The sequence below is a fragment of the Epargyreus clarus genome, unplaced genomic scaffold (genome assembly GCF_041222505.1).
Source record: "Epargyreus clarus isolate Ecla_fem2 unplaced genomic scaffold, WU_Ecla_fem_2.2 ptg000024l, whole genome shotgun sequence".
Lineage (NCBI taxonomy): Eukaryota > Metazoa > Arthropoda > Insecta > Lepidoptera > Hesperiidae > Epargyreus > Epargyreus clarus.
Genome location: NW_027332231.1, coordinates 13,650,710 through 13,667,653, shown reverse-complemented (window position 1 = coordinate 13,667,653; position 16,944 = coordinate 13,650,710). Strand labels below are relative to the sequence as shown.

At 35.6% G+C, this 16,944-nt stretch overlaps 1 protein-coding gene across 1 annotated transcript; it reads left to right on the top strand.

Moving 5' to 3' along the window:
- Positions 1-567: 567 nt before the first annotated feature.
- LOC140752067 (nose resistant to fluoxetine protein 6) lies at positions 568-15,370 on the top strand. Its single transcript, XM_073086213.1, has 14 exons — positions 568-626; positions 2,004-2,092; positions 3,754-3,890; positions 8,920-9,072; positions 9,713-9,869; positions 10,194-10,311; positions 10,905-10,992; positions 11,548-11,714; positions 12,170-12,355; positions 13,064-13,243; positions 13,523-13,673; positions 13,957-14,140; positions 14,557-14,699; positions 15,147-15,370. The coding sequence occupies exons 2-14, from the start codon at positions 2,017-2,019 to the stop codon at positions 15,336-15,338; spliced, it is 1,932 nt and encodes a 643-aa protein (XP_072942314.1). The 5' UTR covers positions 568-626; positions 2,004-2,016; the 3' UTR covers positions 15,339-15,370.
- The last annotated feature ends 1,574 nt before the right edge of the window (positions 15,371-16,944 follow it).

The window sequence follows — 16,944 nt, the reverse complement described above, 5'->3', positions numbered from 1 at the left end:
TTTTTTTGAGTTATTATTTATTTTTTTATAGTATTTTTTAATATTATTGAATTTTCAATGTTTAATTTAGTTTTCCTTAAATAAAATATTTTTTTAGTCAAATAAGTGTGTCTAGCGCGAATGTAATGAATTGTTTTACGTGGTATTACCGAATAACAGGTTAAACGTACCCCGGTATAAGTAGGAATATTTTAATCTATTTTTATTTAGCCGAGATTAAAAAATTGACAGTAAATTACGCGAAAAATAAAGGATCAAAAGAAAATTGGATATTTTAGTAATTTTTCCAAAGCTATATTTCCTTAACAAAAAGTTGCAATTCAATAAAAATAGTAGAAATTAAATGGTGAGGTTTCAAATTTTAATATTTTATCAGAAAATCATCTTGAAGTTGTGCATGTGGGAGTCGCTCTGGGCTAGTATTTTTTAGATAAAAGCAAGTCTGCTCATACACGTGTGTACATAAAAACAAACGATTGCCGGCAATCCAAACTTGACTTCGCGCATCGATCTATTGAGACACTTGACGCAAGAGAAGGGACCTCCACCCTGACTGCATAACACAACACCTATCACAGTGTGTTAGTGTGTTCGCGGCATGCTAGTGCTCTGTGTTACGGACTGTGGTATTTGCACTTTAATCCCTTCATTTTTATCAATATTTATATAGTTTATTTTTCCTTCACTTATAATAATTTATTTCATAATTAAATGAATAATTAGCATATAACTACAATACAATTAAACCATATTTAAACTTATACTACTAAATTTAACACTAATATAATATAATATATTTTAATTTATTTATTTATATTGCATGGCACGCAATTTTTTAATTCCCGATTTTTAACTTATTTTTATATTTATTATTTTTTATTCTTGTAAATAAAGATAATTAAATTGGTCATAATTTTATATTTCTTGCATATCTATATAATTATTTATTATATATTTTAAATTGTTATTACATAACGTATATGTCTAAAAAAATACAAATAAAAATTTTAAAGTGTATAATATTGTTCTTTTAATTTATAAACACATGCTAAGATTTATTGATGTATTTATAAATTTCACTTTTATTATTATATTTACATATTACATATTTCATATTTACTCATTTTATTTTTAATTATTAAAGATTTTATTAATAATCAAAACATTATTTAAAAAATATTTAAGGCGCATTTTTTCGGCGTAAATGAATACAACCTCTCAAGGCAATCTTTCGTTCTACTTTTACTATAATTGACCTCCATACTTGTAAAAACGAACAAACAGCTTTTAATCAATTACGAAATAACGTTATTTTGAAAATAACTTTGCGCTTAGTTCATTTAATTTGTGTAATAACTGCCTAATTTATAGTTTTTGATAAAAATCTTCGATCAACAATACCAACTAAACTTAGTACTCTTGATCGAAGATAGAAATCAATAAAACATTTATATAATACTAGCTGACCCGGCAAACTTTGTACCGCCTCAAAATCTATTTATCATATATATTTCATATGAAATATAGCCTATGTTACTAATGGATAATGTAGCTTTCGAATGGTGAAATAATTTTTAAAATCGGTTCAGTAGTTTTTGAGCCTATTCATTACAATCAATCAAACAAACAAAGTTTTCCTTTTTATAATATTAGTATAGATTGCAATATGTAATGGTATGACCCTATTTTATATTTGCTTAGTAAAACTATATTTTAATTGTAATATCCATTAATTAACTGTTAACGGTGCCTAATATTATACTTACGAATTTAAATTAATATACTGCAAGATATTTTATTTATTTTTTATATATTACTTATATTTCATTTATTATTTTATATGCATCTTATTTAATAACGGTGAGTTTAATGAGTAAAATTGAAAATATAATTAAAGTTTATATTCCAGCAGTGAAAAGTGTTCAGAAATAGTTAGTCTTATAATTATTATGTTTATAAGTTGAAGTTAAAGTTTAATTTTTATTTTGACCATAATAGTGACGTGACAGTGTAATAATGTGCAACCAAAGATTTACAATAATTATTAGTGTGTTAAGTTATGCTGCGGTGTTTGGCGCTTCGGAGTTAAATGGTAAATGTCAATATCATTAATATTGCGTAAGAATATAACCCTGGAATGTTATATTTAATGAGGCATGTATTCCACCTGTTTAGGGGTCACTGCTGTCCATGAACCTCTAACCAAGTCTATATAGAACGGATCTACCTAAAGCCGATCACAGATGCGTTAATACTGTGAAAATGAAATGAAAATAGGTCTCTCACAAAAAAAGGTCTTATGTTATATATCCGCGTTTCCCAACCTGTGGTCCGCGGACCCCTGGGGGTCCGCGAGTATATGTATGGGGGTTCGCGGTGTCATCTCTGGACTATACGTAAATCGTTCATTAAATGCAAAAGGGCCGCTTTACTGCTTTTTTCAACCACATACCTATGTGAAAAGGCTCTACTCTTGTTTATACAAAACACAAGTACAGAAACAGATTACAAGTAGAATCTGATTTGAGATTACAGCTTAGTAGCAACATCAACCCGAATATCCCTGATTTAGTTGCAAAAAAGCAACACCAACCTTCACATATTTTTTTTTTTCATATTTTTCATAATAAACAGTTATTATGTATTTGTTTTTTTTTTGTATCTGTAATAACTAAAATACATACCTAATCCTTTTTTTTGCTGTTTATTTTATTATGGGGGTCCGTGAAAACTGTGCTTGATTTCCTAAGGGTCCGTGGACTGAAAAAGGCTGGGAAACGCTGGTATATATCATAAAACTCCTGAGGTCTAGGATGGTCGCCTCTTATGTAAGACAGCCGTCATCCAAACCTTTGCATCAAAACTCAAAGAATTGCTTCACCTTAGAAACGGTACCTCGACGGTAGAACCACACAGGCTCTAGCACTTCATTACTTACAATTGTAATTTATTACTAGCATTTCATCGAGGTCTAATACACCTCAAATTTTTTTTAAAAGTTAAGCAACATCGGGCGCGGTCAACAGTTGGATGGGTGACCGCTAGTGGTTAAATGTCGTGTTCGTTTACGCTTCGAAGGATATGTTAAGTTGTTACCCAATTGTTATAATTTGTAACAGCACCAACTTGAACACCTGGTCATAGTCCACCACGCTGGCCATGAGCGGTAGACTTTGCTCGCCCTTGAGAAGTTTTTTAAGAACTCAGGCATACCTTTAGGGTCGATATTGGCCTTTACTCTTTACGCAAATGATAATTAATTTGAAATACACAGATGACTGCGACAAATCAGAATTACTCCCTAACATAATAACAAAGTGATAAGCTAGGTGGAAGCAGTGACAGCCTAGTGGTTAAGAAACTCGGCCTCTCGATCGATGCGTCCTAGGTACAAATCCCAAACCTTTGATTTTTGAAAGTTATGTGCGTATTAGAAATTAAGTATCACTTAAGCAAGTTTAAGCAAACAGTGAAAGAAAACATCGTGGGGAAACCTGGTTAACCTCGTGGGGAAACCTGGTAAAAAAAAATCAAAAGTATGTGAAGTATACCAATACGCACTTGGTCAGCGCGGTGGACTATGGCCTAATCCTTCTCACTCTGAAAGGAGACCCGAGTCCAGCAATGGGACAATAATGGGTTGTTGATGATGATAACAAAGACTTTGTTGAGGCGAAATTACTTGTTACAAATTTCTTGGTTATCTCCAAATCTGTAGTGGTGTGGCGTTTGATAAAAACATTATTTGTATAGAAACTACATACGCATCCCTGCCACCGTTATACGGATTGGACAACTGGTTATCATGCAGGCGACCTGGAGACGTGTACTGCATGGTGGATGCAGTCCTACTGCCAAACTCGTCATCAACGTTGATGAATTTACTTGAGGTAAGTATTTTTATAGATTGTATAAAGGATTGTGTATGTAGGTCACCTTTTTTAGAATTCCGAAAATTAATAAAACAGACCTTATACTGTCCTGTTCAGGATCTGTCCGTTCGTCTGTTAAAATAAACTAATTTTCAGGTTCTAAACATATTTTACATTTTTTTTTTACGGAACCCTCTCTGCGAGAGTAAACTCTCCATTTGTCTAGTTTTTATTAAAATATTGAAGTTGCAAACGCATGCAGTATGTATGCATGTAGACTTGCGGGTATGTGGCTACTGCGGCCCATGGATTCTGTAATCAGTCTCTGAATAGATCAGAGTCCTACGGGCATACCACCATCTTTTAAAAACCATCATAGTTCAGGAAAGTTTTATTTCCTCCTTAAAACAGTACAATATTCCGTAATATCTACACAGTTGAACAAACTTAATTTTTCGCTTATCCGTTGTATAAAACCAACTGAAATTGTCATATTTTGCTTAAAAAGTTAAATTTCCTGCAAAAAAAGTAAAAGTATGATTAAAATAATATTGTTTTAAGAGATGGCAGAAATCGAGGTTCGCTACAGATACGTTGTTACTCCTGGGAACTAAGTTTGAATGCCTCGGAGTACGTTTCCCTTAGACAAGACAGTTGCGCTTAACACTACTGTTATACAGCAGAAACAGGTGTGGCGATCGTACCTCTGGAGCCGTACCACAAAAGATTCTGCCTTAGTCAAAAAGCCTCTAAGTAATAGAAGGTGGTAGAACCCTTTTTGGTTCGACTCTGGCGGCACCACTGCAACACCTTTTTCTGCCTCATAACAGAGTTAAGCGCTGCTGTGTTCTGGTTCATGGCTGTGGTCTGGATGGGTGTAAGGGAGACATACTTTTCCGAGGCGTTCCAGGTTAGTCCTCAGGGGTAGCGGCGCATCTGTTGCCGACTTCAGATAGGAATATCTAATTCTATATGGGATTAATTACAGTTGTCCATGCGCGACAGTAGCCACTTACCATCAGGTGGACTGCATGCTCGTCTGTTACTATATTATACATGTTAGCAATATATTCAAATTATTTTATTATAGTATTATTTTAATTATTTATTCTGTGCTATTTTCATGATGATGATGATGATGATGATGATGATTTTTATAATAATAAGTGCCCATTTATATAGTCACTGGCTGTATGGGTTATAGCAGGGGTTCCCAAAGTGTGCGCCGTGGCGCCCTGGTGCGCCGTAGAAAGTAAAGAGGGGCGCCGTGAGTCGATCCGCTAATTATTTGACACCACAAATATTGGCGTTTTGATTCACATTGATTTGACTGAATAAATATCGTATTTAATTTTTGCTTTTCCTCAAGTATTTCTTGTTGTTTTCCGTTTAAAGTCTTTTAAAATAACATAAGTGTGGTACAATTTTATATTGTGGTGTTTTAATTTTCGTTTCGACCTACCTACAACCTAACGTAACTACTATTATTGTGGGTACCTATTTCTTTCGACTGTCTTCTTCTAATAGTTAGTTAGAACAGGGCGCCGTGAAAAAATATCGAACTTGTAACTGCGCCGCGGGTTACAAAAGATTGGGAACCCCTGGGTTATAGTTTATACGATTGTATGCATTAGCATAAACAAAGAAAAGAACGCGCTTGGCGCGAGACTTGTATTTTACGCGGGAATAATAAAAGTTGTAAGTTGGGCCAAGAAAATAGTTTGTGTTATTATACAAAAGAATAAAAGAAAAAACGTATTACTAGCATTTTCCTCATATCGCACTATCTATTCTAGATTTTATCAGAACACAAGTAGTTTAAAGATCCAAATAAACATTATGTAAATAGTATAACATGTGCATGTGTAAAGATGTATTGCGTTAGTACGGGTCAAGGAATGGATCTGACATAACGATCACGCTCAGGGCTGTCAAGTTATTAATTTATAATCTATCCACTGATTGCTTACCAAACATGGAAATATTAATTTTTGTAGACAGAAATTGTTTTTGGTTTTTATAAATTATATATTAAATATTTCGCCGGTAATTAGTATTTTTTTAAGATGGTAAGTTACTTATCAAACGGGCATGCGGTCGACCTTATGGTTAGTGGTCACTTGCTAAATAGGTTAGTAAAACAAACCTAGGTAGGGTTTTTATTGGTCCTTCTTAATTTTATTGGTTCATTTTTTTACGAGGGGACAACCTTTAAAAGGTACCCGACGAAGTGGGAGCGACGCGGGGTTATGTGGATTTTTTACCGCACTAAAACCTCCCCTTCGTCCCTCCTTCCCGGGCTCACTTGCTAGACGGTTCGAGCTTCCCACTCTTGCCTCCCCCAATACCGGGAGAGCCCTTTTAGTCACCTCTTACGACAGGCCGGGGATACCGTAGCCCTATGCAAGCCCCGGAACTACAGGGACATCATTTTATTTTACTTAGGATCCGGTAGGTAGGTAAGGAAAATACTTGATTTACTTATCTTGGAGAAGAGCACGTGAAGATACAGGCCTGTGATCTCAGTCCTCATACGTGGCAATGCATCTGTGATCGGCACCATGTAGAACCTGCTCCATATGCGGATACAGATGTCAATGGTTGCCAGTAGCCACTTACCATCACGAAAGCACGCTCGTTTCAACCTTATAAAAATATAGATGTAACACACAATTTCACATATTTGTGTTTAAAGCAATCTTTCTAACGTGTCATATCGCAACACTATGTCAAGGTTAACCGCATAAGATTTACGATATTGTGAGACGGGTTAGGATCGCCCCACACTGCGCGTGAATTTGAGATTAGTGTGATTGATCTAAGCTTTAATGTTTTTCTATTAAATATGCGAATAAATGGAAAATGTATGTAGTTTATCTATTTTTTTACTAAGGTTTAAAAAAAGGGATTTCCTATTGCGGGTTTGTATGTGGTAAACTAGGAAATTACATCTATTCGCCTCTTTTTTATGTAAAAAAATTAGAAAAACGATAGCCTGTAACTTAATACCCAAAACTTTTGGATAAATCATCACGATAGCGTTTCGAAAATGAAAATAGCCAAAAACATTAACACTGAAGTGTACTTTATGAATGCTAGTCTAATACGACACTTGTAAAGCAAAAATAATGTAACATACATATATCTGTAGATATCTGTATATATATGTAGGTATACCTGTGTCAGATCGGTGTTGGTGATGCAACGGTGACCACACGACGCTTCGTTATCCATAGTTTATTGGCGCCGAGCCCCTGTAAACAAGACAGTGGTTCTCAAAGTCCACAACTGTATAGTTACTTTGTAATGTATTTAACTGTTTACTTTACTTGAGATATTTCATATAATTTATTTAAACGTCGCTGTAGGCGGGTGTAATAGAATAAAATAGTATATAGATAATACCTAACAAACCATATTTTTTTGTACTTAAAAAAGAATTCATTTGATGTTTCGTAAAAATGTACCTATACTATATATAAAAAATATTTATTTGTAAAGTATTTTCACTTAAATCAGTACTTAATATTGATCGTTTTCTGAATTTTGGTAAATTTTACAACCCAAATAAATCTAAACGCACGGCTGTGTGTTGAACAAATTTCGGCAGTTCCAACCGAACGCACAATGTGTATATTGCGAAACATCTTAATTTAATTTATTTTTTATTATTATTTTATTTATTTATCAACACAGCTAATGTTACACATCTTGATTATTCATTAGATATATCATCACCATATTTTTTTATATTAAAAATTAATTTTATTTGCTTCGTTGTCGTTTACAAAAAAATGTGTAAAGTAAAAACACCTGCGTTAAAGTTTGTCAATAGTGATTCTCAGGTTGAGAAGGCACCTAATTAATTCTCCATACATACCACAGCGCATTGGCAAACAGCCAACGTAGCTTCGATTAAGGTGAATAATTCCTAAGTTCTTAACTCAAGGTCGTGTGGAAAAACCGTTTGCAAAGAAATTACTTGCATAATAAGTAATATGCAAAAACTCACACTAGGATTTCCTATATCATGGGCATTTATAAAAAATGCAGCATTCATAAAGTTCGTGGCGCTTAAAATCATTTACTCTATTGCAACTTGTATTTGGATGATTTTTTCTCCCTATATTATAGCCTAACGAGAAATTAATGTAGGCCAAAAACTAAAAAACACGCTTTTATGATAAAATCAACTAAAAAAAAACTAAAAAGTAGAAAATAATTTTCAATCTACGAATCAATTAAGGAACAGTAAATAGTATAATTGTGAAAAAGTGTGGGGTGCTTTTCGAAATCTGATAAGTGGAGCACCCCACGCTTTTTTGAGGATGTTAATAGGGACAATGGTACAAAATTATTAAAATCGTGTATTGTCATCGGTTTTTGCTTCAAAATTTTGAATTAAACTGAACGTTCAAAGTGGATAAAAATCGGGTTCAAAGATTCCGTTACTCTGTTACATACATACATACATAACCAAGCTAATAAAAGCGTGTTAAAAACGTTGCATTCAATCAATACGATATTAGACGTCACAGAATGTTTATCAATGTTACAAAATTAGATTCATTTCGTCAGATTTCTTTCTAAGTATGAATGATATACATAAATAAAGACACTTCAAGGTAAATATTACTAAACCAGTGTCTCTCAAAGTGCAAAGAAAGGACTTGTGTGCGTTGGAAGACTACATGTTGCAAAGAGCTTAGAGAGATTAAGGATCTTTAGCGGTTTAGTAGGGGACAATTGCTGATGTGTTTTTTTAAACTAATTTTGTTATTAATCCTAAGCTTTTTGTTTTATTGAGTTCTCAAAAATGTATGATTAAATGTTTTGGGAGGGCGTTAAAATTATTTTGGGGTGGCCAGAAAATAGTTGACTCCAAAATGGGGCAGTAGATAAGTACATTTGAGAACCTCAGAGTCTTGACTATACTCCAAGTCTATACTATACTATGCCTTTTCTGAAAGTTAGAAATATTTTTAAAAGAAAGTTCGGTATGCAAATAGTTACCAATATTAATATAGATAATTAATTTAATTTCCAGGACTACTCCAACGTGACCCTCAAGCACTACAATCGAACTCAGATCCACCGTGGTGTGTGTGTGTCACGATGTGGAGTCGCCGACGGTCCTGGGGACTGGCGGACTGCTGCCCAGGTCTGCGTCAACCAGAGTATGCAGGAGTTTGGGCTAGAGGTGGGTACTGGGTGGACTAAAAGCAGTATGATCTTGAAATGTTATGTTATCAATGATCTCCGAATCCATGGGTACGATTTTTATGCGGTTTTCAGTGATGGGTTTTGATTTTTATTGATTTTAAAAGCAAACTAGCATATAGTTCATTTGATTGGTATAAGATGCACAAGGATATCTAATCAACTCTACAAATTAAAGCTTTACTTAAAGTCGGTTCCAGATGTGTCGTTGCTTCTTCTTCTTCTTCTTCAAATTATCACACAAACATTGTCGTTTTGTGGCAGATAGATGATGCAGTGGTTATCAATCTCGCTTAGAAATTCAAAACTGCGAAGGAATGCTTGATTTTTATAATAACTTATAATAATACTTATGTTATTAAAGTTTATATACATTTGCGTTGAGTTGATTGCCCTCACATTCCATATAATTGGTTATTGGCATTCTGAACACGTTTTTCATTGTTTTTGAAAGCTTATGAAATATTTTGAGAAAATTATTAAGTATGTTACGAAATAAAAATCCTATAAGTTTTAATATTCACAAATCTGGCGCATTATTTAATTGCGTTTATTACGAAAGCGAAATTAGACTTATTTCAAACATCATTTAGTTTTCTGATAAAAATAAAATATTCCAGGCCCAGGTGCTATCAACGAGCTGGTGCTCTTCATCAGACCCTGAGCCAGCTTCAAGCTCCGCAAGATCCCTGGGGGTTATTTGCATCGCCATTGTTGTCATCACGTTCTTGGCAACTGGTCTCCATATCCTGGGAGAAAGATGTGCGAAGGCTGATGGTGAGCTGTTCTAATTATCATACCAGGATTTAGATCTGATGATTTAGTATATAAGTTGAGAGTTCATAGAAGTCTTGTATTTTCTGAGTAAGATGGAAGTTGTCGTCAGCCCATTACAGTTCCTCTGATGGGCATGGGTGTCCTCGCGGAGTGAGAGGAGCATAGTCCACCGCTCACCAAGTGTGGATTGGTAGAATTCACGAACCATTGAGAATTTAAGCTCGACACCTTTTAAGTAACTGTGTGTGCAACATCATACTTTTTATGTACGTGTGTGTGTGTGACGTGTGTGTGTGTAATTTTTCATATATTTTCCGTTTTCAGGTAACAAATTTCTACTAGCATTCTCAATAATGCGTAACTGGTCGATAATGACGTATGACAGATCCAAACCTAGGAAGGACGAACGGATGAAGGACCTAGCTTGCATCGAAGGAGTGAGGTGAGGGTTTAAAGCAAATAACTTCCGAATTTAAAAAGCTAGACTCAGATCGGTTTTATGGAACAACTGTGAACTGTATTTCTGTATCATAGCAATGTTAAACGGTGTTGTTTTCCCTTTTTTATAATATAGGAGTAGTAGACGAGCATACTGTCCACTTGATGGTAAGTGGCTACTGCCATGGACATCTGTAATCAACCCCAGATAGGATTAGATATTTCTACTTGGGGTCGGCCAAATGCGTCGCTATTCCTGAGTACTAAGCTAGAACGCCTTGGAAAAGTATGTCTCCCTTACGATACTCTTCAAACAAGAACACAGCAGTGCTTAACACTGCTGTTATTAGGCAGAAATAGGCGTGACGGCGGTGCCGCCCGCGGCATACTACAAAGGGTTCGGCCACCTTTAAATTTTAAAAATTTAAGATACTTCTTATTGGGGGTTTATTATAAACGTACTATAGACATTTATTTTTTCTTTCTTTCTTTCTTAAATTTATAAATGGCAGTGAAAACTTCTTCTAAATTCCTTTATATCCAATTTATTCCTTTAATCTTACATTTGGTAAAAGTATATTTTTAATTACTTTTCAGGTTTTTAGGAATACAATGTGTGATATTTTCACATGTCATACTAATTTATGTATACTCCTACATCGACAATCCACAATTTATTGAAAAGGTGAGTGATTTGAATCTTTATATATGAATTATTATTAACATGAACCCATTACAGTACTCCATTGCTGATCACGGGTTTCCTCTCAGAGTAAGAGTCATTTAGGCCATAATCAATAGGCGTTAGTCAAGTGCGAATTGCTGACTTTTGAGAACTTTCTTCTCAAAGAACTGTCAGGCGTATAGGGTTTCCTATGATGTTCTCTGTCACCCTTAACGTTACTGATAATTATTTCGAATACGCATATAACTTTAAAAAATCAGAGATGCTAGAGTAGAGGTCGAGTTTTCACTATTAGTCACTAGGCTATCACTGCTTGTATAATAATAATAAATAAGCGCTTTCTACACTCCCGCCCCACACGATTCCCTGTATCGTGGATTTCATGAACACACACAAACACAGACCCAGAACAGATATCTAAATTCATCATTCAGATATCTGTCTGGACTGGAATCGAACCCGGGGCCCTTTGCGCGTCAGACCGGTATGATGACCGCTCCCCCACGCGGGTCGTCTTATATGAATTTATCATTACTTACTCAAGCTATCTTCTAGATGTACGACCACTTCGGTTGGAAGCTGGTCCTCAACTCACCGCTCTGGCTCCAAGCCTTCTTCTCTCTCTCCGGCTTCCTCACCGCCTACTCCGTGCTTATCACCTCCGAGAAACGCAACTTGACCTTCCCTCAGTGTCTTATGTCCATCATCAACAGATACATCCGGTAAGTTTTCACACACAGTATTGATGTTAGAGTTATTGACTTCGTTTTTTCGTGATAAAGTAAATATTAGGTAAATCTTCCTTTTCTTTTAAGAGTCATTTTTTTTTTGGTAAAATAAAAATATTTAGTCTCTCATCTAAAACACGGGTCAACAACCCCTTGCGACCCTAGATCTACATATTCTAGATTTTCATAGATACTAATAGTTTTTAGCAAGAGCAAATAGGGATTTTATGGCAAAACAGTCGAAGAGACCGACAAGGAAATAGCCTAATAAGTAATAATCCTAAAAAACGTCCTAAAATAATCTTTAAAAAGTGTCCAATATTTGCGCTGATACAGATCTATTTTCTTGTATAGCGTTATAAGAGTAATCAGTCTTCAAGTCTTTCTTAAATAAACTTCACAAACCTTCCTAAACACTGTATACATATTTACACGACTTTATTGCTCAGGTTGACACCAATAGCAGTTCTGGCGCTCTGGTTCACGATAGCCTGGTACCCATTGATGGGCGCTGGGCCACAGTGGGCCTGGATCGTGGAGCGCGAAGCCCACGACTGCTCGGAGCGGTGGTGGTACCACGTGCTATATGTCCACAATCACATACCCTTGGGGAAGTTCTGCATGGGACATACATGGTGAGGATCAAAATAATTATTACGTGAACGGTGAATAAGGTGTTGTTGATGATATTGATAATGATGATGTGTTTGATGAAATTGAAGGTATATACATATAAGATATATATTTTAGGAACCTTGCCCAAAGACAGTGATGGTGACAATTTTTTATGGTAGTGTTTTTGTTTTTATATATTTGTTTTTCATTTTTGTATATATGTAAATTTTGTAAATAAGTCGATAACTTGTTGTATATTATGTAGATATATAAATATCTTCATGATCCTTAAGAGTCCTTAAGATTCATAAGAAAATCAAGGTTTTAACAACAAGTGTTGATAAGGAAGATGATAATGATGATGAATAAGATAAAAAATGTTGTCAAGTGGTTTCTTCTCTCTTAGGAAATGGCTTTTACGATGAGAGTTATTATGCATTGTTATGAAGGTTAATGATAATGTTGTCAAATGTCAAATAATTATAACACAGTAATCTATCAAACGATCGGAGTGACGTAATGGGTTCCGGGTTTGATCCCCGGCCAAACAGGTGTGTGTATTTATCTTTGTATGTGTTCTTTAAGGGCATATCCAAAAAATCACTAAAACCATTTTTCATACTACAAAATACTGGCAATAACATTTTAAGTAATTATTTATCAGTAGGACATTTTCTATTATTCCGTGAGTAGGATATTAATTTTAGTTTATTTATTTTCTTGGTCAGGTACTTAGCAGCTGACATGCAGCTCCATATCTTCGGTATCCTTCTTCTTCTGCTGCTAGTTCGCTACCGATCCGCGGTCATACCCGTACTCTGTACCTTCGTGGCTGCATCAGCTGCGGCCGCGGGCCTGGTGGTATACTTCTACGATCTGACTCCGATAATTACTGCGCAGTCGCCCGAGTGAGTTCACACATCTATCGAATAGATATAAAGTTTTTTTAGGATACTGTATTATTACATTGTAAATGTTCAAGACTATACTACAGGATTACGTAGATAAAGTTAAAAACTTGTCATTTTAGAATTACGATTTGATTATGATGGCGTATTTGTGATAAAAAATATATTCTAACGGTAGATTATGCTTTTCAATTAAAACAGGGTGTCAAGTTATACATTGAAGAAACTCCGTGAAATTTTAACCACCGTTGCATAATTTTAACATTGATTAATTTACAGAATACTACGCACCATGTTCCTTGGGTCCAGGATATTGCCAATCCTCTACTTACCCAGCTGGATGAACCTAGCCGGGTATCTAGGTGGAATCGCTACTGCCTTCATACACCATCACAACCAAATTAATGGAGTCAAGTTGAATGAAAGCAAGGTATGTTTTATTATCGTTATCATGGAGTTGTTCAAAAAGGTCCAAAAAGGCTCTTCTTTAAAGCCGGTGATGCATTGTCCATTTTTTTTAGCTGCAAATGTCCTTAGGTCCAACATAAAGAGATGTTCAAATATTCCAGGTCCTTAAACTTGGTATCCTTTTTATTGTCGCCGCATATCATTTGAACTGCTTTTTCTCAGTTCCTAAGTCTGTAAAATACTTGCCAATTTCTTGAAATATTATTTTCTCTTTACAAGTCAAATCCCAACCATTCTCTTTCCAGGTTTTCAACATACTCTTCCACGCAGCTTTAACACTGGGAGGGACCGTGGTGCTCGCTGGTGTGGTCTTCCTCTCCGACAGTCCTCCACCAAACTGGGCAGCCGCTTTGTACTCGTCATTCGACCGTCTGCTTGTTGCTATATTCTTCAACGTATTCTTATTAGGCTGCCTCAGTAGGTGTAAATGTGAGTATCTTATTGCTGGTAAAATTTGAGATTTAATGGAGCTGATGTTGGATGTATCAGTATACTCCGTGTTTTAGGTGATAAAAGATAAATTATACATATTCCAGTTCACAGATATCTATACAATGACATATTTTTAAAGCAAAAAAAAAAAAAAACAGGCATGCGTTGTCCTAATCTTAAGTGATCACAGCTATGTAGCTATCTCTAACTGACTCTAGAGGGACAGCAATTCAGATAGTTCAAAACTTAGAAAAGTTGTGTAGTCTCAAATTAATTTGTCTTTTGGATTATATATAATTATGATGTAATCTCCCTCCGTTTTTTCCCTTCCCGCTTAAATATATTTTGTGGACTCCTTCCCACATTTGGTGCCTTTGTGAATAATTTAATATTCAAGGCAATATTTGTTTCAGCTGTGTTCAGGGATATGTTGATGTGGCGAGGTTTCCACGTCTTGGGCAGGTTGTCATACTGCGCTTACGTCATCCACTTCATCATCCTCCGGTTCGCGGTGGCCAACAACACTCAGCTTGGTCATGCGTCGTTATTCTCCATGGTATGTATGTGTGTAATATCGTTGGACTCGTTGATAACTCATTACTGTTCCATTTGTGTACGGGTTTCCTCTCAGAATCACAAGGAATATCGTCTAGTCCACTTCCTTGACCATGTACGAGTATAATAGACTTCATATACCTTTGACAACTTTTTTCATGATGTAATTAATAAGAATGGAGGGAAAAACAATTTGGGGTAATTGCAAAATATGGTAAACAGGAAAAATAAAACTAGATACTAGAAGTTGGCCGCAGGTGCGTGTCTACTCCTGAGTATTCAGTTGGAACTCTTATAATAACTATGTCTCCTCATACCTTTTAAATCGGAACACAGCAGCACTTATCATTTCTATTATTAGGCAAAAATGTGTGTGTCTAATATACGACCATCGATTCCGTTTACTAATTACTTAAAAAATATATTTATGCTGATGCCTTTTTTACAGATTTCCCTCCTTATAATAGCCTCAGTCCTCACGTACCTGGTCTCCATACCTTGCTGTCTCCTCATCGAGCTGCCAGCGATACAACTCTGGAAGGCGCTGGTGGAATCTGAACCTGAAAGACCAGTGGAGCCAGCCCCCCGGTCCCACGCACCAGCGAAATTTGACTTAGTAGCTCACACAAATAGGGTATAATTAGATTAAGTATATTTTGGAATAAAGTTATTAGTGAGTTATTATACATTTTGTTTCTTTATCCATATGCAATTATAGTCTGCAGTACCTACAGAAAATCCTAAATCTATTCTTAAAAGTACCATACCACCATTAAATTGTACCATGTAATTTTCTTAAAATATAAAACTATGCGAGCAGGGCGCCCTGCGAGCGGGTGGGTTCAATCCAGACCTTACCTTTATTCATGATCACGTTTATACAATTTTATATTATTTTAATATATATTTTAGTATGTTATCACTAAAGAGTGAAAAAAAAGGTAATTATGCAATGTTAGTCTCCCCCGACGGAATATCATCAATGGTGACTAATTGAAGCCACCCATGCTAAAAAAAAATATTGCATTGATTTTCGGAAAAGTAGCCAAATTGCATAATTACTTTATTGTCATTACTAGACCCCAGTAAAGAGTAGGATTTTATAAGCAATAGTCTACTGCAGTACTCCTTATCCATACGAGCTGTACCGCTCACTCGCGGCACATTTATTCATACATGGAAGACTGGAACACAGGTTTTTATAGTTAGCTATTTGGAGGGCGGCGAAAATCTTTATTATTTATTTATTTATGCACATACAATACAGATATAAGAAAAATACAAACACATATAAATAAATAATATGTACAAAGGTCCTTTTTCATTGACTTATATTCGGAGGGTAGCTAAAATCCACAATTAACCTTTTTGTCATAGTACATAACAAAAAGTATATAACAAAATGAGAACTTAATTAAATCGTTTACTCAACAATTTATTAAGTGTCATTGAACTTGTCTGAATTTAATATATGTATGTGACAAAGGAGGGTACTGCGTTCCCTTTACAAGGTCTCTGAAAATAAGAAGGGCTTAGGTCATAGTATACGATGCTGAACAAATGCAGATAAGTAGCCTCACCTTTGATGATAGATAAACGATAACTTAAGTTACGACCTGAATCTGAACTTGAAATAAATAATCTGAATTAAGATGGTAGAACGTTTTGTGGTTCGGATCCGGCGGCACCACCGCCACACCTTTCTTATAATATGGGAGTAGCAGACGAGCATGCAGTCCACCTGATGGTAAGTGGTTACTGCCGACCATGGACATCTGTAATCAACCCCAGATAGGATTGGATATTCCTACCTGAAGTCAACCACAGATGCGCTACTACCCCTGAGGACTAAGTTGGAACGCCTCGGAAAAGTATGTCTCCCTTACCGTCCCTTAAGGCGTTCCAGCTTAGTCCTCAAGGGTAGCGGCGCATCTGTGGTTGACCTCAGGTAGCAGCATCTAATTCTATCTGGGGTTGATTACAGATGTCCATCGGCGAGAGTAGCCACTTATTATCAGGTGGACTGCATGCTCGTCTGCTATTCCTTATTATAAAAAAAAGAAAAACCTATTTCCACCTCATGATCGCAGTGTTAATCGCTGCTGTGATTGGGACTGAAGGGCTGAAGGGAAAAAATATTTGCGTTCGATCTCGGGTAGGACTAATCTTACTCGTATTTGGAATTGAAAGACGTCCATGAGCGGCAGTTAGCACCTACCATAATGGACTGTATGCACGTTTCCTTC